At 40.4% G+C, this 25,339-nt stretch overlaps 1 protein-coding gene and 1 long non-coding RNA gene across 28 annotated transcripts in view; one reads left to right on the top strand and one right to left on the bottom strand.

Moving 5' to 3' along the window:
• ATP2B2 (ATPase plasma membrane Ca2+ transporting 2) overlaps window positions 1–25,339 on the top strand; it is a 266,349-nt gene that overhangs the window by 222,906 nt on the left and 18,104 nt on the right. For all 27 annotated transcript variants that reach the window (XM_075183938.1, XM_075183934.1, XM_075183930.1 and 24 more), the window contains 7 exons: window positions 497–676; window positions 827–914; window positions 13,090–13,196; window positions 14,109–14,300; window positions 16,630–16,843; window positions 16,943–17,154; window positions 19,849–19,956. In XM_075183938.1, the coding sequence (XP_075040039.1) occupies window positions 497–676; window positions 827–914; window positions 13,090–13,196; window positions 14,109–14,300; window positions 16,630–16,843; window positions 16,943–17,154; window positions 19,849–19,956 (1,101 nt within the window). The remainder of the gene's footprint in view (window positions 1–496; window positions 677–826; window positions 915–13,089; window positions 13,197–14,108; window positions 14,301–16,629; window positions 16,844–16,942; window positions 17,155–19,848; window positions 19,957–25,339) is intronic.
• Window positions 15,349–25,339, bottom strand: part of LOC142099950 (uncharacterized) — a 58,836-nt gene continuing 48,845 nt past the window's right edge. Inside the window, exon 4 of the long non-coding RNA XR_012678644.1 lies at window positions 15,349–15,609. This is a non-coding gene — a long non-coding RNA (uncharacterized LOC142099950). The remainder of the gene's footprint in view (window positions 15,610–25,339) is intronic.

Below are 25,339 nucleotides of genomic sequence, written 5' to 3'. Positions count from 1 at the left end.
TCATGTACATGAGGGCCCTTCAATGCTCTGGGGCCTATCCACAAATACCTACAAATTAAATTGATCTAAATGTAGTCATTGTTGAATACAAAACCTATATAAAAAATACATTGATCTACCAATATCCAAATGTATATGTCGTACAATATAGGTGTTTTTGATAATAGTATGATTTGTAAATATTGATATTAATAAGGTAGTGAAATGTAGACAAACAGCCTTGAAGCTTCTCTGCAGCTTTGAGGGTTAACTCTTTTAATAATGTATCTGTGGTCGGACAGATCTGCGGGCTGTCTACCAAGATGTTTTATTGTGATGAGACAGGAGATGAACCTGTTCATATTCTCTTCATACAAGAAGATATGTAAAACTCATTTTATTACTATATATGGCATATGCATTTCATTAGGATATTTGGTGGAGTTAACTTTTAAATGTAATAAAATAGAAGAATATTTAGTTGGTAACATCAGAATCGTTCCTCTCCTATGTGTAGGTACCAGAGGCGATAAGAAAATGTCAGCGGGCTGGCATCACTGTTCGTATGGTGACTGGTGACAACATTAATACAGCACGTGCCATCGCCATTAAATGTGGCATCTTACACCCAGGAGAGGATTTTCTCTGCATTGAAGGAAAAGAATTTAACAGAAGGATTCACAACGAGAAGGGGGAGGTTAGTTCTCTGTGTAAAGCGAGTTATGACCTGATATATGCAGGTAATTCTTCCTGGCAAAACATTTTATAAGTAAATAAATATTATGGAATCTGTTCTGAAGTTCCGTCCATTATATGTCATATGTGACCATATTTCATCTCTCTATAGATTGAGCAAGAGCGGATTGATAAAATCTGGCCTAAGTTGAGGGTCCTGGCTCGTTCTTCTCCTACTGACAAACATACTCTGGTGAAAGGTAACTGCTCTTAGTCCATGTAAACACAATTATAAATGCAGGGTGACATTTCCTTGGGTTTAATAAAAGCCAAGGATATGTCACTTTCTGTATATTACCCTTCAAGTACAAGCTGGGGAGGGGAAAACCACCCTATGCTTCAAACCCATTGTCATGTTTTGATGTTGTGTTTTTATATGTGAATGTCACCCAGGAATGTAACTTTGATGGAAAATAGTAAAAAAAACTTCATAAATTTGTTTTCTTGTTCCTACATTAGCATTTATGTAACTTATTTATATAACAGGTCGATGAAACAAACTTGTTCCCTCCATTAAACACATTGACTTGTTTCTGTTGCTTTTTGGATGGCAATTTGATAGGAAGATACAGTGGGCAAAGTCCAACACTTGCTAATAATAGTACAAGAAGATGGCAATAGGCATATATGAAACAGACAAATGGAAAAGCCTCAGATAGATGGTAGGATGACAGTTTCATAAAATATACAAAGCCCAGCATATTTAATACTAATAGTTTAAAGAGATGGCATTGCCCTTAGGCCCTCATACCTACCCTGATGTTGTAGTATAAGCAGGACATGTGTATACTGATAAACCAGGCACCAGGGAATATGTGACTTGCTTGAGCATCTATAAAAGAAAAGATAATGGATTTTGGACTGTGGATTAGGGATTAGCCTGGGATGGACATTTTCCTCAAGTTGCTCATCATCCTCATCAGTGTCAGTGCTCAGGTCCACAAGAACATCACCCAGTGTAACTGTATCGAATGTACAATTCATAGACATCCTTAGGATTACATGAAGGTCCAATTGTTTCCTCTTCAGCCTCAATGTTCTTCTTCTGATTCTTGGATGTGCCGGTTTTGTAGGTGACCAACCTATTCTTAGAGATAGAAGGGGTGGCATGAGAAGTTACAGACAACGGGGGCCCTCTCTTTTTCCAGGGCCCACTAATATCGAGCAGTAGCAGGACCAGTACTAGTAATAAACATCTGAGCTTTTTCTTAGCTCTTTGGTTGGTCTATTGGATGTTGACTTTTGTAATGAAATTCTTCACATTTACAACTAGTACTGAGATGAGAGAAAGAAAAGACTATTGGACACCACCCACTTTCCCATAATGGTCCTGATTCACTAAGGAGCGTAAATGCCGATACCTGCAGTAATTTGTGTAGACTCGCTCTGCGGATGCCCAGAACCGGATTACATGCCAATGCTCACAGCGACATCCCTTACCATAGTCAATGGGTAGAATGGGGAGGGGAAATGGCGTGTTCACGTAGTCAGTGTACAGTAAGGTCCTACAAGAGGAGACACTTGTGAATAACAGTAATCTACTAAGAAGAAATGGAATATTTAACCTGTCAAGTCATTCTCTATCTAAACCAGAAGTGTCTGTACTTAGTAAATGTTTGTCGTCTGCACCTACAACAAAACCAAACAAATTCCAACTTTATATTAATATTAATAAATATGTGAGAAAACTCACTTTGAAACAGAAAAGATTTTGCTAGGAAAGATCAAGCCGTAATATCCAATTATGAAAATAGCTATAAAATCTGATTTAAAACTACCCTCGAAATTCTACTCCTTGAATCAAAACGTAGCTATCTCGACATTTTCAAGAATTAGTTACTCAGGATCTTTGTCAACAGGATTACAGAATCTCTCCCAATAGGAATTTAACTAAGTTAGAAACGCAGGCCCTTAAAAAGGCGGATAAAGGTGGTGATGTAGTGCTCTTAAATAGAGCAGATTATGCCAAATGACGTTTTATTACGTGGTGATCCAATGAATGAATATGTTTCAATGTTGAGGGAAGCATTGTTGAAAGGTCTGTATAGCAACATCATCACAAAAGAAGAATATCAGTACCTAATAGTAACCAATCCTATTATTGCAATTTTTTATTTTTTACCTAAAATACATAAAAGTCTTACCCACCCTCCAGGTAGGTCATTTATAGCTGGGATTGAGTCCTTTACCTCACACCTCTCTAAATATGTGGATGTGTTTCTTAGGAAGTACGTAGTAGTCTTGTCTATATATTTAAAATATACCACCAGCGTACTACAAATATTTAAGGAATTTAAATGGAAATCTGAATATCTGTGGGTTATGATAGACGTGCAGTTGCTCTATACCTCAATCCAACATGAGAAAGGTATAGAAGCATGTAAAAAATACCACAACCCAGACACTACCTTCACAGAGGAGCACAAAACCTTTATTTGCTATCTTATGAGGTTTATATTGACCCATAATTACTTTAAATACCTAGATGATTTTTGTTTGCAAATTTGTGGGACCACTATGGGCACTATATTTGCACCACTGGGAACAAAAATATGTATTAGACCAGAATCAATTTTCAGAGAACATCATCATATACAAAAGATGTATAGATGATATCTTAATGGTGTGGAGGGGTGATGCTGACTCATTGCAACAATTTCTGTTGTATATATAGATAATAACAAGTTCAATTTAAAATTCACAGCAACATCCAGTGATAAACAGGTTGTATATCTTGATTTGATACTGATAGGTACAGGGGAGGTAGTGTCTACAAGGAATCATGTTAAAATAGTAGATGCAAATAGTTATTTGCATTTTACAAGTATCCACATGAATAAATGGAAAAATAATTTTCCATTTTCAGTTTTCCTGCATTAAGCGTAATTGTGGTGAGAATGAACATTACCGGGAACAAATAATACTGTATTTGAATAGATTCAGAGTCAGAGGATACCCCAGTAGATTAATCAAAGGGGCAATTGAAAAAATAGAAAACATAGATAGAGAGGATTTAATTAAATATTCTACCAAAGAGAGTAAAACAGAAGAAACAGCCTTCATCACTCAGTTCAACTGTGAAGAAAACAAGATCAGATCAGTTATTTCCAAACACTGGGACATCCTAAAGATGGACCCTATTATGATAAACATTCTACCAGAAAAACCTGTTGTGATCTTCCGGAAAAATCGTAACCTTAAGGATGCCCTGGCTCATAGCCTGATGAGTGAGGAGCACCTACCTAGTACCACCTTCTTAGATATTTTGGGTTTTGTTAGATGTGGTCACTGCAACATGTTCCAATATACGAACCCAGTTAGGAAGATCATTTTTAGTCATGATGGGAGTAAGATATTTGAGGCAAAGGGTTTAATGAACTGTACAACTACATCAGTGATAGATATACTGAATTGTACATGTAGCCTAAATTATGTGGGTAGAACTAAACGAGTGTTGAAACTCCGGATCCAGGAACACATTAGAAATATTAAACACAAGATAGTGAGCAATATATTATCTAAACATTTTTTACAGGAGCAAAATTCAGACCCCACACAGATTATGTTTAAGCCCATTGAACATGTTACCTTAGGCCCAAGGGGTGGTGACCTCCAAAAGAAGTTGGCACAAAGGGAGATATTTTGGATTTTTGAGCTTGGCATTTTAGCCCCAAGGGGACTGAATGAAGGCTATGAAATTGCCCCTTTCTTTAAATGATATTTCCTTCAATGATATATTTTTTAATTAATATATATTTTAAATGATATCATTTTTTAATGGTAGATATTATTTTACATTTTTATACTTTTATACATTGAAGCTGCATAGAGTTTATAGATATTTAGCATATTTACTTTATATTTGTCATATATTTGTATGTCACGTGTTATAGTAATTGTCAATATAAGCTTCAAGAATGTTACATGTTTGGGAATATACATAACATGTGCTCTATTTTACTCTATTCTGCAAAGTTGTATGATCAGTATGGTTATTGGTATGTTTTAAAGATTTTCTGTCTGCCTTTTAAGCATTTTCGGTTTGCCCACTTCAGCCTATACATTTATATAATAAATGCCAACAAGAAAAATGGTGACTGGAAGACTTCCGGTTGGTCTGGACCGGTGTGAGGCTTTATGAAAATGAGAACTCTCACATCTATACGAGAGGCTGATCAAGAATGTTGAGAGATACGAGGTTATATGATATAGAAAATTCTTGGATCTCCCGCGGTCCTGCGTATGTGCAAATAGAGATGAACCCTGAGTATGCATGAGCGAAATGGCGCTGTACACTATAGAAACGCTTCTGGACTATGTACATATTTATCTCCTGATGAAATCTTGTTTAAAAGGCGAAACGCATTCAGAACTCTCGGGGGCATATTCAATTGTCGGCGGAAACGCCGAAACTCTCGCGCACCGCGCACTATTACCGTTATTACCAAGCCTAGTGTAGGCCTGCATGTACATTTGTGTCATAGAGGGGTTAAGTATTAACCCTTTGATTGCTGGGGTGTGCCTTGCTAACCTGTGTGTAACAAGGCTTGTCATTGTGTGTCAATGTGACACAGTATATTGGGGTCTTGTTGCCCTTATTCAACAGGTAGTGGCAAAACCAAAGTGGGTGTAGTTGTGTGAGTGCTGTTTAGGGATGATTTGGCAAATCTGTAACCTGTGCGATAGGTGAGAGGAAGATTGGGTGCTGGAATGGTGTGTAACCCCATACAGTAAATACTTCCAACCATGAGCGCGCAGAGTGAGGTTTGTGACTGGTAAAGGCAGCTAGAAGAGGTTTTCTGACAAAACGGAGGTGATATATTGTTTGATTGTGTAACTATATGAATATAAAATCAGAGAGAGTGGCTAGAGGTGGCTATATATATATATATATATATATATATATATATATATATATATATATATATATATATATATAATCTAAATCTATCAGATTATGATGATGTGTGTATGTTCTCTCATAATAATGAATTTATTTGTATTAACAATTATTTTGTTTTGCTCTGTCACTGACACACACAATAGAATAAGATGTTTTTTCTATTTAGTAATCAAATTATGTTCACTAATAGTTCAGCCACTTGAAGTCTTCTTGACTTGATCAGCTTCTATTGTGCTCTTGATTACTTTTCTCAGAGTATCATAATTTTTTTAGATAGCATTTGTTACAGGATGGACCTCCTATGCCACCCTGTCCGTTGTTGCTGGGGAGTGGCTGGGCCCTCTAGCCGCAGTAGGAGGGGTTTTTGTTGCTGCCACCACAAGGCTGCTACACCGACACCTAGAACCACGTCCTTCTGGATAACTCTCGCTGCTAGTGTACCCCCTTTGTGGACAACTGGCTGGTACACCTTACCTCCTGCCGTCAGATCAGGGTTGTTGTGGATGGTTCCCCCTGGTCTATCACACTGACCAGACCTGCAAGTAGCACGTAGAGCGTTAGTACTGAATGCAGGGTACCAACCTCAGTACAGCCGGATAACGGGTTAGATTTGGTCTAATCTGTAGATCACAGGAATTACAGCAGGGAAGACGTTCTTGAAGCAAATGATGTGTACTAGCTCAAGTCTCCTAATAAGGACAGTTACACTAGTTTGTGGCACTAGTGAGCTCCAGAAAGGTATAGATTGAATAATGATACATTACATGGTAAAACAGTTCGATTTTTATACAGATTTGCACAAATACCCTGGCAGGAGGTAATCCAGCCTCCTGACCCTCTAACCAATCCAGGTGCTTCATGGAGCATGCACATAACTCAGCCTGGAGGGGTTTAACACCTTTTTACATTGCTGGTAGCGGTACCACAATGTCTGAGGTTTTATACTGAAAGATTATCATTAGGATATAACATTTTCTCTAATCTGGTTTTTAAAGCAATTTAACTTGCAAAATTCTCATTAATCTGTGACCACTTGCATCCTGAGTCTTACACACATAGGAAGTCTACCAGCGAGTCTAATTACCCCTCCTGTGCTGTCAGGCACAACAGACGTGGTGATAATTCAGCGATGAAAAGGTCTAATTAACATGAGATTTCCTGTCTCCAGACAGTTTCAAAAACACATCCCTTCCACTCATATGCTTACTTGGGACTTCCTATATAAAAGTTACAAAACCCAAACATGACATTCTGTCTCCGAAATCAATACATTTCCATAGAAAACACATACCAATATAATAAAAAGGACATTTGCAATGATGTAAATTGGCTCCTGCACCACTAATTGAGATACATTTCTACAATAAATTATTTCTATGTGATACAGCCACAACATTTGACTAACTAATGTTTTACTGATGCATTAACTATAATGTACTAATAAAAAATACATTAAAGGCTGTTTGGTAAAGACTAAAAGAGTCACAGTAACCACTGAAGTATAATTATTTTAGTAGATAGCTACCTACATGTTACCCCCATTTCATTGTACAATAATAGATAGTACACCCTTCTGCTGTACTCTGGCAGAAAGAGGTAGAGATCTCTGATCTAGAACTTCCCATTAAATGCATTAATATTTGATAATACTTAAATACTTATATTAATAGTACTATTAAAATGAGTTATTTGGATTGCACTGTTCTCTGCAAGCACTCCTGGTTCTGGACCCTCTCCCAGTCGTTTCCCAACACAAACTGACGGCCGTCATGAGGAGGGAATGCTATATACACATTGCTTGCAAGGATCTCAACGTCATATCAGTCATGCTCATAGAATACAACTTTTTAACGTTATTGGGGGAGTTCAAGTTGACTCATGTTTCTCCAGGTGCTGGGAGTTGTAGTACAACACAGACCCATATCTATTAATGGAGCTTTATTGACTTTTCAGTGTCCCTTAGAAGCCTGCACCACCATTACTAAGTCTTCTCTTGTGACCTTTACCCTCCCCCGTATCCCTTCCACCACTCTGTCAGACCCATTGTATGCAACATACAGCGAAGCAGTTGGGAAACCCATGCCTGTGGTATGCTGAGATTTGTAGTTCTACAACAGCTGGACTTCACTGTAGGCTCAGCCTCCCATGTCATTTGCCTGGTCTCTCCATAGCATGCTCTCCAGACACTCTCAAGCAGCTTGTGCGACCACAAACCCCATTACTGAAAGTGAGAAAGCAGATACATAGCAAGGAAATGCATTAGGGTGAGACAGTGATGTTCTTTACATTTGGGGGCAGCCTACAACATATGCAGATTATCTGGGAACATTTCCTTCAGATGATTGTCCTTATTCAATATTGATTACAACTTCCCTGCTATTCTCCAGATACTAACACTTCCAGTTATGGGTTGTAGGTTGCTACCTGAGGTACCTGGTTGCTTTTAGGTTACGTTTTGTAAGCAGGTGGACGATAAGTCCTTCTCCAGTTTCACCATAGACTGATGGCTTCATTTTGCTACCCATAGCAGTGCCTGTTTGCTGAAGTAAATGTTCCCTTCAGTTATGAGTGAATGTAAATTTACTAAAAAAAAAAAAAAGGAAAAAACTATCAGCTGGTAATTAACAGAATATACATTAAAAAATCAACCTCTTGGGTGACGGTCTCTCCATGTTGGGCAACTAGTTAAGGTAATGATAACTGAGCAGAGGTGCAGCTAGAAATTACTTGGCCCCGCCCTCCACTTGGGAACCATATTTTCTGTGTCTGCACTCAGCCAATGAAATCTGCTCCATCCCAAAGCAACCCTCAATTTCACCAATTACATCTTTACCAAACTGACCCAGGTACCCAAGTTACATACGCACTTAGGGTGAGGGAAAGATCAGGGCGATTGGACAGATCCAGTTACCGCTCCGTACAATGGTTACCAGCAGGAAAGTGGTAATACAAGAAGACGTGTTGGATATCTCACACACCTCTGTGCTGATCTGTCAAAATGATAGTCACTTGTAAGATAACGCAGCCATCCACTTGAGTTAATGAATGTTACTTTATTATTAATGATTTGGGATGGCTACTGTTCCGTTACAAAGATTAATGAGAGTGTAATCTCATTGCACTGAAGTACCGAGTACAGAAACACTTCTCCACCAGCTTTAATTAGTAGACATATCTGAATAATACAAATATATAGAATACTGCAAATAGCCATCTTCTATATCAGTTGCTTTTAATTAGCAAAGTGAAAGGGATGAAAGGAAAGTAATGTGATAGCATCTAACTACCATTACAGATGCATATAGACCAGTGCACGCCCACTGGATATCATATAATAGATTTGATATTATAATGAATTACACAAAGCTTCTTATAGGAGATAATACTATAATATGATTTTTGAATATATTATATAAAATTATAATTAATTGAACATCTCAGGTTATTTAATTAGAAGATAATGCATTATTTGATTATATTTTGTTTTGCTCCTCTTTATAATGGATTGTAGTACTGTCTTCAGCCTGCAGAAGTCAGTGTTTCAGTTGTTTACTGTTGAAAGCATTTAGCCGTTAGAAAGCTCTCCATATAAACAGTAATACAGACAGTGACACCAGCTGGCTATAAAAAATATAGTTTGACGATTAGTTGTTTTGAATGTGCATCACTCATAGCTGGTGTAATCATTGCTGCAGTGAGAGAGAAGAACTCTAGAACATGCATTAAATAAGTACAGTGATACAGCCCTTGGTACAATGATACAGCCCTCGGTACAGTGATACAGCCCTTGGTACGGTGATACAGCCCTCGGTACGGTGATACAGCCCTCGGTGCGGTGATACAGCCCTCTGTACAGTGATACAGCCCTCGGTACAGTGATACAGCCCTCGGTACAGTGATACAGCCCTCGGTACGGTGATATAGTCATCAGTACGGTGATACAGCCCTCTGTACAGTGATACAGTTCTCTGTACAGTGATACAGTCCTCTGTACAGTGATACAGTCCTCTGTACAGTGATACAGCCCTCTGTACAGTGATACAGCCATCGGTACGGTGATATAGTCCTCAATACGGTGATACAGCCATCGGTACAGTGATATAGCCTCTGTACGGTGATACAGCCCTCGGTACGGTGATACAGCCCTCTGTAAGGTGATACAGCCCTCTGTACAGTGATACAGCCATCGGTACGGTGATATAGTCCTCAGTACGGTGATACAGCCATCGGTACAGTGATACAGCCCTCTGTACGGTGATACAGCCCTCGGTACAGTGATACAGCCATCGGTACGGTGATACAGCCCTCTGTACGGTGATACAGCCCTCGGTACCGTGATACAGTCCTCTGTACGGTGATACAGCCATCGGTACGGTGATACAGCCCTCTGTACGGTGATACAGCCCTCGGTACCGTGATACAGTCCTCTGTACGGTGATACAGCCATCGGTACGGTGATACAGCCATCTGTACGGTGATACAGCCCTCGGTACCGTGATACAGTCCTCCGTACGGTGATACAGCCCTCGGTACGGTGATACAGCCCTCGGTACAGTAATACAGCCCTCGGTACAGTGATACAGTCCTTGGTACAGTAATACAGCCCTCGGTACAGTGATACAGCCCTCGGTACAGTGATACAGCCCTCGGTACAGTAATACAGCCCTCAGTACAGTAATACAGCCCTCGGTACAGTGATACAGCCCTCGGTACAGTGATAGAGTCCTCGGTATAGTGATACAGTCCTCGGTACAGTGATACAGCCCTCGGTACAGTAATACAGCCCTCGGTACAGTGATACAGCCCTCGGTACGGTGATACAGCGCTCGGTACAGTAATACAGCCCTCGGTACGGTGATACAGCCCTCGGTACAGTGATACAGTCCTCAGTACAGTAATACAGCCCTCGGTACAGTGATACAGCCCTCTGTACAGTGATACAGCCCTCTGTACAGTGATACAGTCCTCAGTACAGTGATACAGTCCTCGGTACAGTAATACAGCCCTCGGTACAGTGATACAGCCCTCGGTACGGTGATACAGCCCTCGGTACAGTGATACAGTCCTCAGTACAGTAATACAGCCCTCGGTACAGTGATACAGCCCTCGGTACAGTGATACAGTCCTCGGTACAGCGATACAGTCCTCAGTACAGCGATACAGCCCTCGGTACAGTGATACAGCCCTCGGTACAGTGATACAGTCCTCGGTACAGCGATACAGTCCTCAGTACAGTAATACAGCCCTCGGTACAGTGATACAGCCCTTTCACTGCAGTTGCTTCATTGTGGCTAAACTATTCTTCTGGCAGAATCATTTCTGGGGATCTGTTTCATCCATAGAGTGATCTGAGATCACTGACACTGCTACTATGGAGGCTATATAGTGGGTGTTATGGAACATCGTCACAATAATTAAATATTGGCTTTGTCATGAAGTGGTAATCAATCCATTTGTAATTGCTCATTACCATTAACAGTAATTTAGGGTTATGTAAGGCTGCAATTCAATAGTCACTTTTAAGTGTCCTAAAATAAAGACACATACCGAAGAGAAATCTAATCTGCAAAAACATAGTTTTAAGGCTATGTGAACTCCGTTATTCAGTTAGTCTATCAGTTAGTCTATAATTCATCTGCTTTTTGTGCCATTTTATACATCCCATACCTACGTTTCCTAAACACATATTTCCCAACACTATAATCATCATTACCATTTATTTATATTGCACCACCAATTTCACAGCGAATATTTGTCACAGTGAATATTTGTAATTCACATCAGTCCCTGCTCCATTGGAGCTTACAGCCTAAATTCTCTAACACACACACAGACTAGGGTTAATTTATCTAACCTACTAGTAGGTTTTAAGAGTGTGGGAGGAAACCAAAGCACCCGAATAAAACCCACTCAGAACATGCAAACTCCACACATATAAGGACATGGGGGTAAATGTATCAATATGCGGGTTCTTCAAAACCCGCGTGTTCAGCCTCTTCTGCGATTAAATTTCAAGCGGCGCTGCCTTGTAAAGGGAAGTTAACCCTTTACAAAGCAGCGCCGCTTGAAATTTAATCGCAGAAGAGGCTGAACACGCGGGTGTTGAAGAACCCGCATATTGATACATTTACCCCATGGTCGGGAATTAAACTCATGACCCCAGAGCTGTGCAGCAGAAGTGCTAACCACTGAGCCATCATGCTGTCCTATCCACCTTATTACACCTTCATACTCTCTCTAGCACTCAAATGTGGGTGTTTGCCATCAGATGCCCTCTAAACAACCTTATCTATGACCGCTGACCACTTCTAAACCTTTTCCTGTGCAGTCTCTGCATAACAAACCCACCGATTTCTCTCTCCCTCTAAGCAAGTTCTTTATGCCCCTGAAACTTGGCTTTCAGACTCTGAGTCTACGATACAAGTGGTGGTGTAGGTCTACTCTCTTCTCTTACCCTGGGCTGAACCTACACTTCCTATGGTCTTTGCCACTGGACAATCTTCAGCTCAGGGGATGGCAGGGTTTTGGGGTATCTGTCCCATAGTGGACTACATTGGGCTGGGTCACTGGGCCACCTGCATTTTTATTCCTTTAAAATGTTACTAATAGGCTGCTGAGTCGAGTCTTGTCCCCCTGGGCTAAAATTTGTCAGCCCCTCTACTGCTTCAGCTCTCATAATAATGGACACATATTACATTTGGTATTCAGCATTAGCTGCTCCTTATCTGTCTTTCTCACCCTCTGAAGTCTCTGATCACCCTCTTATCCAAGTCACCCTTGCAGAGGCTCCACTTCTAACTCCTACTATAGAGGCGCGAGGTCTCTGCATCTGGAAGACAGTCCCTAATCATTATTATACATGCAGTATATCATTTCAGCTTGTCCTCATCCGCCTGCTCCTTTCACGCTGCAATACTCATGTCACTCAAACCAAAACCCTGGATAAATTCCCAAATGCATTTTTTTCTCTTCGGCATCCACCATTCAGAGTTGTTATGCAGAAAGTCAAACTCCCTAACAAATTTAATTCATTTTAAAAGTACTCATCTGCTATAATTCAGCCCAAACTGTCCAGTCCATGTACATCACCTATTTACAGTTTTCATCTTTCTATTGAAATCCTCTACCACTGCTCTTCCCACCTTCATCTCCCTCTAAGCTCTTATAATTTAAGGAGAACCCCATTAGTAGGAACTGAACCCCTGTAGGTAAGATAGACAGATCTCCTATATGTCAGATACTGAACCCCTTTATATACCAGATACTGAACCCCTGTTTGTCAGATAGACTGAACCCCTGTAGGTAAGATAGACAGATCTCCTATATGTCAGATACTGAACCCCTGTAGGTAAGATAGACAGATCTTCTATATGTCAGATACTGAACCCCTGTTTGTCAGATAGACTGAACCCCTTTATATACCAGAGACTGAACCCCTGTGTGCCATAGTCAATGATCTGTTTGTTTTGTAGGTATCATAGACAGCACACAGGTGGAACAGAGACAGGTGGTAGCAGTAACCGGGGACGGAACAAATGATGGCCCTGCTCTGAAGAAAGCGGACGTTGGGTTTGCTATGGTACGTCAAAAGTAAGATGGCCCCACAACTAGCAGTTACACCCCTGTGGCAGTCGGACACTTCTGGAGTTAGTTGGGCCTGTTTGTGCAGTTGGACGTTGACCTCAGGAACAGGCCAATAGGAGTCTGTGGTCATCTTCTGACCCTCTTTACAAACATGCCTAATCATGATTCTATTGAATTATTTTTTGCCCATACATGCTAAAATATCCAATTCAATTGTTCATACTGGCTGCAACATCAGGGCTTTTTATGGCCCACATTAGGAGGATATGGACACCCCTGAAATGTCAGCAGCACCCATTTGTCCCAAGCTACATCTATGATCTCCACTCCACCCAATCGACCTACTATTTACAAAGAAATTCCAGCACCTGGGAAATAGCACAGACATAGATCTGACCTGGGGCTCAAAGTCAGAAACCAGGTAGAGGATGTGTAGAAGAGGAGAGATGGCAAGAGGGTGACATGTGGAGGATTGCATATGGAGGGCGACATGTAGAGGGTGGCGTATGGAGCGTGACATGTGAAGGATTGCATATGGAGGGCGACATGCATAGGGTGGCATATGGAGGGTGACATATAGAGGGTGATATGTAGAGGGTGGCATATGGACGACATATAGAAGGTGACATGTGAAGGATTTCATATGAAGGGTGACATTTAGAGGGTGGCATATGGAGGGTGACATTTAGAGGGTGACATGTGAAGAATTGCATAGGGCGACATGTATAGGGTGGCAGGTATAGACCTGTGTGATATAGAACGCACCTCTGAACCATGTAGATAGATCCATGCAATGTTCATGAGGAGGATCTAATATATAGACATGGACAACAGCCCTCTTTATGGAATGAAGACAGGTTTAACTTTTTTATTTTGTGTTTCATTCATCGTTTTTATGATCTTCCAGGGAATTGCTGGCACAGACGTTGCCAAAGAGGCTTCTGACATTATCCTTACAGACGACAACTTCAGCAGTATAGTCAAGGCTGTAATGTGGGGCCGCAACGTGTACGACAGTATCTCCAAGTTCCTGCAGTTTCAGCTGACTGTGAATGTGGTGGCTGTGATTGTGGCATTTACGGGGGCCTGCATTACACAGGTGAGTCATAGGTCACGTATGTCCTATTGCTCTAAGTAAAACATGTCATGTGTACAGAGAGGAAACCCTAGCATGCAAGATGTTTGATGTTCTTACAGGTAGTGGTGGATTATAATAAGGAATTTTTGCCTGCTTTAAGTATGACCTTGACATAAGATAAAGTTTGCTTCGGGTGAGCTTGCTGTACAATCCACTGAATAAAAATGTCAATTCATTGGATGATTCATGATATTGGGCCAATTGTTCCATTTTTAGCGGAATGATTCAAAAACCTTTGTTTCCATGAATAAAAAAGTTGATTGTAACAATATGAAAAGTTTGTTTTTGTAGAATTTATTTTCAGAAAACGCTTTATTAAAAAATTGTGTTTAGTCCAGTTCATAAATTGTATTGGATATTGGGTTGAGTCCTGGTTTAAAGCTTGGATTATCCACAGCCAGGGCCAGATTACGAGACACATGGGTCTGGGGCTGAAAATTATAAAGAGCCTATTGTGAGAAGTGCCGTCCCACCGGAGGTGTGGCCAGTGATGTGTAGGTGTGGCCAGCTGTGTGTGGGCGTGGCCAGCACCATGGAGGGCATAGCTTGCACTTCCCTCCAACCATCTACATCTCCTCCCATCTTCTCTTATATAAAGAGAGCACCACTAACTGGGTCACACAGCACGTATGTAACGTGAAAAGTGGAAATACGTCCCAGCTGGTCCTCATGTCGGGACAAGCTCCTGTCTCATCAGGATAGTTCCTAAAATCAGGACTATCCTGATGGAATCGGGACCGTTGAGAGGTGAATGTTATTTTATTGACCATTGAAGACAAAAATACAAACAATGGTTGATTATTTCTATTTATAAAGTGTTTAACAGAAACATACATGAAAAATGCTCATTTTCAAGTTTTTAACATTGAACAAAGTACAGGGTGCTGAAAACTAAATAAAACTAAATAAAAATATAAAACTTGAATCTATGTTTATATACATATATAAATACACTGTCTATTGTATCTATCTATATTGAGCCTCCATAGGTACATACAATAGAGAGAGGCTGATCCACAGTGGGGTCAGTACTAGAGCAGGATGGTAACATCTCCGAGTAGAGGGGGAATGCACGAGGACCATGGCAAAGAAGACTCTGAGAGATGTGTGTTGCCAAATAGTATTTTGTGAGATCATCCCAGACCTCCCTCTTTGGAGTTTTTGGGTAGTCAGCAGAGGCGGACGCTGGGTCATCTACCCCAACAGATCCATTTGGAGTGTGGCAGCTGTCAATTTTTAGGTATCTTCGGCGGCACCTGAGCAGGAAAATCTTGGAAGAGATAAAGAAATTCTGTCAGAATGATAATCTTGCCAAGCTGCAATATATATGTATGTCCCATATCTGTAAGTCGCTTTGAACTGTGGGGGGAATTTGGACGAGTAGAGTTATTCTTTGGTCAGGTTGACACTCAGAGATTTGGTCTTGTTTGTCTGTAAACAAAACTTAAAGTTATTTTGTAGGGACCTCTGATTGTTCCACATTCATTTTAAAGTTGGAAATCTCACCATATCCTTGTAATTATTTAAGTTTGGGGTGGTGACATAGGGGTTAGTAACTGTCAATAGGATGTTAAGATTTGTTTTTACATAGATTATGCAAAACAAATATAGCTGAATATTGTAATTTGAGTAATTAAAATCTAAAATAATAACACAATTCATTTTTATTGGTGAAAATAACCTCAATATTAAACTATATTTTATTTTATGATGTAATTATAGGATTGTATTATAATTTAAGTGGTCTGTTTCCTATTATTATCATTTATTTATATAGTGCCGATCACTATATATACCAATGACTAGCTCAATGACATTAGAGTTCTTAGGAGAGTGAAAAACTTGTTGTGTGCTATCAAGTAAATAAAAGGTATTGTTACCTTTCTGATCTTCAGCCGCTATCTGCCAGCTGTAATGGGAGACGCTGTGACGCTAAGCAGGAGCACTTACACGGATGTCAGCATTCTGATGAAGCTGCTGCCCGTGTTAGCGCTCCTGCATAATAACCCCAGCGTTTCTCCTCCATTACAGGTAGACTGCAGGTGAATAGCAGCTGATGATCGGCATCAGAAAGGTAAACATTTTATTATCTAAATAATGGGCCAACAAGTAAAATAATTTTTATCCAGATAGTTGATGTAAGTGACAATAACTATAAAATATAAAGTACAGTTTATTTCCTGTCATCTTGGGATATATTAGCTGTTACCCAAGGATGATGAGAAATACATGGTACTCCTAGACATGTTTCTCAGGTGGGATTTATCTGGTGTTTCATCCCCTCTGTTAGGATTCTCCCCTGAAAGCTGTACAGATGCTGTGGGTTAACCTGATCATGGACACATTTGCATCCCTTGCTCTGGCAACCGAGCCCCCGACAGAGTCTCTTCTGCTGCGTAAACCCTATGGAAGGAACAAGCCCCTTATTTCACAGACCATGATGAAGAATATCTTGGGTCATGCTGTCTACCAACTTACCCTGATCTTCACTTTACTCTTTGTTGGTAAGACTGTTAATCTTCAAACAGCAGACACAATAGTTTTACTTTGTAATCACGTAGGAAACACAACAGCTTCTAAATGACTTTCTTATCTGCTTGTAGGGGAACAAATATTTAATATAGATAGTGGACGGAACGCACCGCTGCATTCTCCACCGTCTGAGCACTATACCATCATCTTCAATACGTTTGTCATGATGCAGCTCTTCAATGAGATCAATGCTCGAAAGATCCATGGGGAGCGCAATGTGTTTGATGGCATATTTAGGAATCCCATTTTTTGTACAATTGTACTTGGCACCTTTGCAATCCAGGTAAGACTGTATTACACATTTGTTATGTTTCTGCTGCACCACATATCTCAGCAGCCTCAGGTAGTGGACATAAAATTAGAAACACCTGGGTAGAGGAGGGATGGTTAGAAGTGAATGTTTTACTTTCACTTACTTAGGTTTGAGTGTCATGAAATATTGACACAGAGAAAAATAACCAACACATTAAATTATTAGTTTGTTTACTTAACTTCGATTGCAGGTTATTAAACAGGTACAAGAGTCAAGAATCAGTGCAGGAAATGTGCATGTGTAACAGCGCGCACTGGCAGATAGCCGGACGCATGCGCTGATTGCCTCCCAGCCTGTGGGCTGATTAATAGGGCTATTAGTATCATTACAGGGCTGAGCCCTGATTGGTTGGTCTGTGTATTTAAGGCAGGGAGGACTTAGCCTCCCTGACGGTTATAGCGCTTCTGACCCAGTCTTGCTGACCTGCTCCTGTTTGTTGTACCCTGTCCTGTGGATACTCTGTTGGATTCTCTGTGTATGATCCCTGCCTGGACTTTGCCTGTTTGCTCGTGACCCTGACCTTTGGCTTGTACCTTGGACTCTGCTACTTTGCCTGTGACCCCCGACCTTTGGTGTATTTATTGACTACCCTGCTTGCCTGTGACCCTTGACCTCGGCTACCGTCTGACTATCAGCTGCCTCCAGGCCTGCCGCTACGGGCCTGCATTACAACCCACACTACACCTGGGGGCATCTGAGTACCGGTGAGCACATTAAGCTCTAACGGAAAGGCGGCTGCTATAGGTGAAGACCTCCGTCATCTAGTTGTGTGGGTTGGTGATCAGACCAGCAGCCTAACACGTACGTTGGAAAAGTATTGAACGCAGATTAGAAGAGCTCAAATTCTCAATGTCTTGAATATTTGTCTTCCAAATACCACAAGACATCACCAGACATGTTGGGTGCATTTGGCAGCAGCTCGAATGACCGAGGCAAGTCTGCTTGCTAATATTTTATGCGCAAGGTGGTGTCATCATGGATCCCTGAGGGTAAGAAAATCATACTCAGCAAAGATCAGCAGTGGGTGAAGTGATTTACTCCAGTATACTGATTTTGGTGCATTCATTCAAGCGTCGGGCAAAACAGGCAATTAACTGCAGATTTGTTGAATCCAAATTTGAGAGATGCGCAGTGCGGGATATCATAGTCAGGCTGCAGGGCATAAACCACTCATCACTCCTGGCAATGCATGTGGCATGGAACATGGAAATGGTTGTCCAACGCCCTAAAAGTGACTTTATATTTGTCCTCCATCTGTACACAACAGATATATGTATAGTTTTCATAATATTCCCTTTTGTTGAAAACAATATATTTTGTTTGGTGAATAAAATAATCATATTTGTTTTCTGAGATACGATCTCAAGTTATTCTTTGGTAATAATATTTGTATGTTTTGTCATTATAAGTTGATGCCTGAGAGATTGTTGTATGGAAGCTACTGATGTCCTTTATTTTACCTCTTCATTGTAATGAACAAGATCCCACTATCAATGGGATACATGCACAATAAGGGAGACATCAGCTTTTCTGATCAATAAACAAACTCCAGCTAGAGACAGAAAACTAGATTGAGAATCATCCTTCCCTTATATAATGACTGGTGTCTCTATGAACAATTGGCTGAATATATATTATCCACTATACCGAAGATCGTGATTAGTTGTCATTTTATTTATTGTTTTATATAACGCTGTAAATAAAACAAAAGGCTACTCATAGAAATCTCTATGGGCACCTAGCTAGATCATACTACATACTTGCACAGCATAGAGGTTTAGGTCAGATCCAGCTAGCAGTGGATTACACCTTCCTCAGATGTAACCCCCCTCCCTGTATTCTGTGTAGTGCTGTACAAACCACGGGGAGTCGCAGAGGGTTGATTAAAATATGAGTATCGACATTCAGGTCTCTTCCTGGAAACAGAGCAGACGCCATTTAAGAAATGAAAGAATGGACGAGGCTTGGTACCAAATCCTCTATGGAGGTGCTGGGTGCCTCGTATTGTGCTGGAGCTCTGCAGTTCTGCCATAGCTTAAGAGTCTGTAAACCAAGATGTTGGAGTTTGGTGGGCTGACGGTGTTCTTTGCTAAGGGTTAGGAAATTTGAAATGAGGTAGAGGGGTGGACAGGGCACATTCTCCGGGTATTCCATGCAATGGGACACACTCTGAGCTGGTGGGAATCTTGTGCTATACTTTTAATGGGGTGGATTCTGCACCATCCAGTGGAGAAACGCATTTCTAGGCACACTTCCATACAAAAAGAGCTTCACACTACAGTGTAGACAGTCCCAATGTCCGCCCACTGTCATGAAATAAATGAGACAAAACCAAGCAGTATTTTACCACAAACATTTATGTAAGGAATGGGGAGATAATGGAACTTTCATGTGATATTTACAGTTTTGCATAACGCGTTTCTTTAGATTCTTCTGCTTCCTGTAAATGCAAGCGCACATCTAGTTTGTTGCAAAAGAATTCCCGTCCTACATTTTTATAGGTGTGAATTAGGATGTTGTATTCTTCCTGGTGTTAATGATGTGGCATTTATCCTCTTTATCCTGACATGTGGAGTAGTCACAGAGTATGAATGAGAAGGGGATGGTCACTTCTAAGCTGCTTCTACAATGTTTATCTTCATTCTAAACATTCCTTATTTGCAGATAGTGATTGTGCAGTTTGGTGGGAAACCATTCAGCTGTTCTCCTCTACAGCTCGACCAATGGATGTGGTGTATATTCCTTGGTATTGGGGAACTAGTATGGGGTCAGGTAAGTGTCTGAGTTTATATTCCTATTATCCGTTCACACACCTGTGTGTTACCTCTATCAGTGGTTATTATATTTGTACTCATTCCACCTATAGCACATTGCAGTGTATTAGAGGCAAGCCAATACAATATCACTACAATAAATATGACAAATTCATTAGTAAAGCCCAGGGTCCTGTGGATGGGGTAATAGATATCCACATAGCCCCACAATGCAGCAGTCTATGGTGCGGAGTCCCATCTCTGTCTGGTAGCTGCACATTATCAACTCCTACACAGTGCAAAAAACAAAGATTACTGGAGGGTACGTCAATGAAATGAGAAATGAATACTGGCCCTTTTATAGAACTTTCATGGGTCAGTATTCTCTATATGTATTGTCTTGTACTAATATAGAGGAGACAGAAGGGACACAAAAGACAACCCACAAAATCTCCTGTCCTGCAATCAATCAGATCCTGATCCTCATGCAAAAAGTTCAATGTTTTTCTCTACATTGGAAAGATCCTAATGTATAATTACCTTCCACTGTAATCATAGATAGCAAAGTGTCCTACAAAATTAATTAAATTATATTTCCAAAACTTTTCCTGAAAGAGACGGAGGGCTTTATGTAATCTGGTCTGCCACAAAGCAGAATTCAAATGTAGATGTAATAACAATCTGTCTTCATTAACCTGCTATAAATCAACTACTCATACAGCGATACTATACCCCTCAGATCTATCTGTGGCCCACTCTACAAAATCAGACTCTTCTTTATTCCCCTACAACCTCAAAAAATGGTTACAGGACATAGGGGCTGATTTATCATAAGGCGATAAGAGGAATTTGTTTACACCAGAGGTTCATTGCTGGCGATAACCAACCTGCCATAAAGGTTTTTTTTTGTCTTCCCCCCCTCCCTGATCTTCTGTACACACCACAAACAAACAAAGGGCCCATTGTAATCCTCCTTACTATACTATACTATACAGTCTCCTTACAGACCACTTATTTCCATGTACTGTGATGGTAGTGAGAGTTGTTGTATGTTCATTCTATGCGTCACGCTAGTGAAGCCTGAGAGCAGGAACAGGGACAGTATCCCATAAACAGACTTGTGAAGTGCCAGCCATTCTCAATGGCTGGAGAACAGTGTCTTGTTTCTGATGTGATGACAGATAGCATAAATATAGATAGAAGTTAAAGATTTTAATTAATAGTAAATAATATTTAACATATAATTGTCACAACTCCTTTGTATATAAAAACATAAATTTTATTATGAACAATTCTTTAGTATTGTAACAACCAATAGCATATATACATTTCTGTTTAAAATAAGAAATAACTAGTTAGATATGAGATTTCTCAATGACTGCACTCTAAGGGGGAATGTAAGTGACCGTGTTGTTCGTGAGAATACTGCAGCCCGCACATTATTACCATTAGTATTGTAATTTCAACACTGATATTTCCTCGCAGCTCAGAGATGCCAGTAAAAATCGGCGTTAAAATTACCGTAGTAACGGTAATAGTGCACAGGACGCGTTATTCTCACGAACAACGCGGTCCATTGTCTCACACCTAGACTGCCATAAAGGAGCTCTGCAAAATAGGCGGACAGACACTCATCTAACCATCGGTGACATCCTTAGAGCTGTATGGTAATACGCAGAAACTGCTCCGTGACAGCTAAACATGGAGCGATGCCCTGGAGCAGCATAGTATCTACCCATCATTATACAAGCACGCAGTGATTATTGCTATTCTTAAATAAACAAAATTCTGACTCAAACTCTCTCTCAATTACCGCCCCATCTGTCAGCTCCCGTGCTCCTCCCAGCTTCTAGAGAGACTTTCCTACCCTCGCCTCACACTCTTCCTTTCCACAATCAACCTATTGGATCCTCCTTAGTCAGGTTTTCACTCTGAACACTCCACAGAGACTGCGCTGACCAAGGTTATCAAGGATTTGTTCACTGCTAAAGCCAAAGGCCATTACTCTTTTCTAATTCTCTTGGATCTCTCTGCTGTATTCGACACTGTTGACCACTGTCTTCTCATAAAAACTCTACAATACCTATATCTGCAAGACACTGTCCTATCCTGGTTCTCATCCTACCTTTCTAATCGCTCTTTCAGTGTTAATTTCTCTGGATCCACTTCTGCTCCGCTTCCTTTATCAGTTGGAGACCACAAGGCTCAGTCCTAGGTCCTCTGATATTCTCTATCTACACCACTTCTCTTGGAAAACTAATAAGTTCCTTTGGATTTCAGTATCATCTCTATGCGGATGATACACAAATCTATCTATCCTCTCCTGATCTCTCACCATCTGTGTTGTTTTGCGTTACCGACTGTCTTTCTGCCATTTCATCTTGGATGTCCTCTAGACACCTCAAATTAAATTTCTCAAAAACAGTTAATAATATTCCCACCCACCAATAGAAGCTTCCTGCCTGACATTCCTATCTCTGTTGACAACATGACCATAAATCTCACCCCGCAAGCTCACTTTCTAGGTGTAATCCTTGACTCACACCTATCCTTTGTTCCCCACATCAACTCTATATCTAAATCCTGTTACATACATCTAAAAGCAAAAATGCTAATTAATGCACTCACCATCTCCCGCATTGACTATTGCAAATCCCTCCATACTGGTCTTCCCAAAACTAGACTCAAACCCCTACAATCTATTTTGCACACTGCGGCTAGATTGATTTTCTTTGCAAATTATTCTTCCTCTGCAGAACAACTCTGTCAGTCTCTACTTGGTTGCCTGCTTTTAACAGAATCCAATATAACATTTTTCTACTAACATACAAGGTCATAAACAAAACTGCACCACCATACATCTCCTTATTTGTCAATATCTCTCAAGTCGACACCTCCGTTCTACACAAGATCTGCGTTAATATCCACTCTCATCACATCCTCCCATTCCTGGTTACGGGACTTTGTTGAGGCTGCACCCACTGTGGCAGGATGAACGGCCACCATGTCTGTTGTTGTTGGGAACCGGCTGGGCATACTTTGCCACTATTTCCTTTCTTTATCCCAAATGCGCCCTCTAACAGCATTAGGAGGGGCTTAAGCTGCTGCCACCAATGGACTCCTTAACGGCATCCAGAACTGTGTTCCTTTTGGGTAACTGTCGCTGCTAGTATACCCTGTTGCTGGTGTACTGGGCTGGTATCCCTGACATCTTCCTATAGATCAGGGTGCTGTAGATGGATCCCCCCCTGGCCTATCACAGTGGCCAGAGCTGTAATAGCGAGCAGAGTGGTGGAGCTGGAAACCTGGGTCCAAACCTCAGACAGCTGGAAACGGATTAGATATTGGGTCTAATCTGTAGGTCACAGGAATTTCAGCATGGAAGAAGTTGTCAAGCAGGTCTTTGAAGCAAGTGATGTTTATTTAGCTCCAGTAGTCTTAACAAGGACAGTTCACACTGGTTGAAGGGTTAGTGATCAGAAAGTCGGATGCAACAATAATCAGTGCTGTTTTATACAGTTTTGGACACAGCCTCACAGGCTAAGCCATCCCCCTGAAGTCTGACTTATATTTAGTATCAGGATCCAACACATGGATTTAAATGCAATTTATACTTAACACAATTCACACTTATCTGTGATATCGTACATCACGTGCTGTTTACAACGTTCCGACAGGTTCTTTTCCCTCTATCCAGGCAGGATACAGGTAACGATTCCCTGTTGTGTATTCAAGTGTTGGTCACTCACATTGAATAGACTTACTTAGCATTTCCTGCTATCAGCAAAACACTCCCTCCCCACATATGCCTAATTTGGGTTTTCCTCCAGCAAAGTTACGAAAACCAATTTCCTCCCCTGGTCTTAGAAACAAAAACATTTCCTATACCAAAATCCACACAATATAAAAAAAATGTGCATTTGCAATTATATAAATAAGCGCCCTGCGCGATTTCCTGTAAATAAATTTATACCATAAGTTATTTATAAGTGATCCAGCCACACCCACTCTGTGGAATTCCCTCCGTCGCACAATAAGACTCTTCTCTGCTCTACAAACCTTCAAGCGTTCTCTGAAAACCCACCTCTTTAGACAAGCTTATAATATTCCTCAACTACCCTCTTAACCACCCTTTACACAATTCACACAAGACAACAACCCTCTGACCCCAGACCAAGATTGCTGTGTGACTGGATTGCAGTATGTAGATTTAACCTCATGTATCTGACTCCCATTGACCTACGGATTGTAAGCTGTGAGCAGGGCCCTCTTACCTCTTTGTCTGCTTTACCCAGTATTGTTTTATTACTGTTTGTCCCCAATTGTAAAGCGCTACAGAATTTGTTGGCGCTATATAAATAAATGTTGATGATGATGATAGACTGACAGCTGAAGTAACGAGTCACAGATGTGGGAACTAATGACAGGCTGATTTACACAACAATAGATAAGGATCCTTAAACAAAGATACTGTACTGTGGAAACTAAGTTGATAAAATAAAGTTTATATCATGTTTACTTAGAAATAGGTCTTCCTCATTTGAATGGAGAAATGATTGCTCCAGAGGAGTTTACAAATGAATAAACATGTTTGCAAGCGGTAATTACTGGATACCACACAGTCTAACGTCTCACTGAATAGCTCTCCATATAGATCGGGACTAAAACATTAATAACCTATCAGACTAACTAATTATTTATTATTTTAAACAGGATTTTTTATATTTTATGTATGCTATTGGTTGTTACTATACTAAAGAATTATTGATAATAAAATAGATGTTTTTTATATACAAAGAAGTTGTGACAATTATATGTTAAATATTATTTACTATTAATTCAAATCAATTACTTTGTGATGTAACCTCCATCTGTATTTATCTGCCATCACAGATCCGACCAGCACAGACTTCAGAACTGAACCGTATGATGTTACATTTATGTGAGGTTTTGCACAAACCTCGGAAGATAACTGCTTGGTGGATCCGTCACATATTAGCATTACTAATTGAGTTAATTTTAGCGTCTTGGGACTAAATCTGCCTATATTTTCAAGGGGATAATTTTATATTATCCCTTCAAATAATAGATCATAGAATCATTCTATTATTTGTTTCTGATCTGCTGGGGGTCAAGATGGACAGAGTCTCTTAGGAGATTATTTGTATTATGGTAAGAATGTTGTGAGGGTCTAACAGTATACTATAATGCTGCCTGAGAGCAAAAACATTGTATTTATAGCGGTGGACTCGACAATATGTATGAGCTGTACTTATTTGCACTAATACTTACTATGATCTGTGATTTGTAAGGTGCCACAGTGCTCTGCATCACTGGACTGTAGAGAAGACAGGGCATACATAAAACAGGGACATACAAGAAAACAAAGGGGGGGAGGTAGG

The sequence above is a fragment of the Mixophyes fleayi genome, chromosome 8 (genome assembly GCF_038048845.1).
Source record: "Mixophyes fleayi isolate aMixFle1 chromosome 8, aMixFle1.hap1, whole genome shotgun sequence".
Lineage (NCBI taxonomy): Eukaryota > Metazoa > Chordata > Amphibia > Anura > Limnodynastidae > Mixophyes > Mixophyes fleayi.
This window is presented reverse-complemented; position numbering and strand designations above follow the sequence as displayed.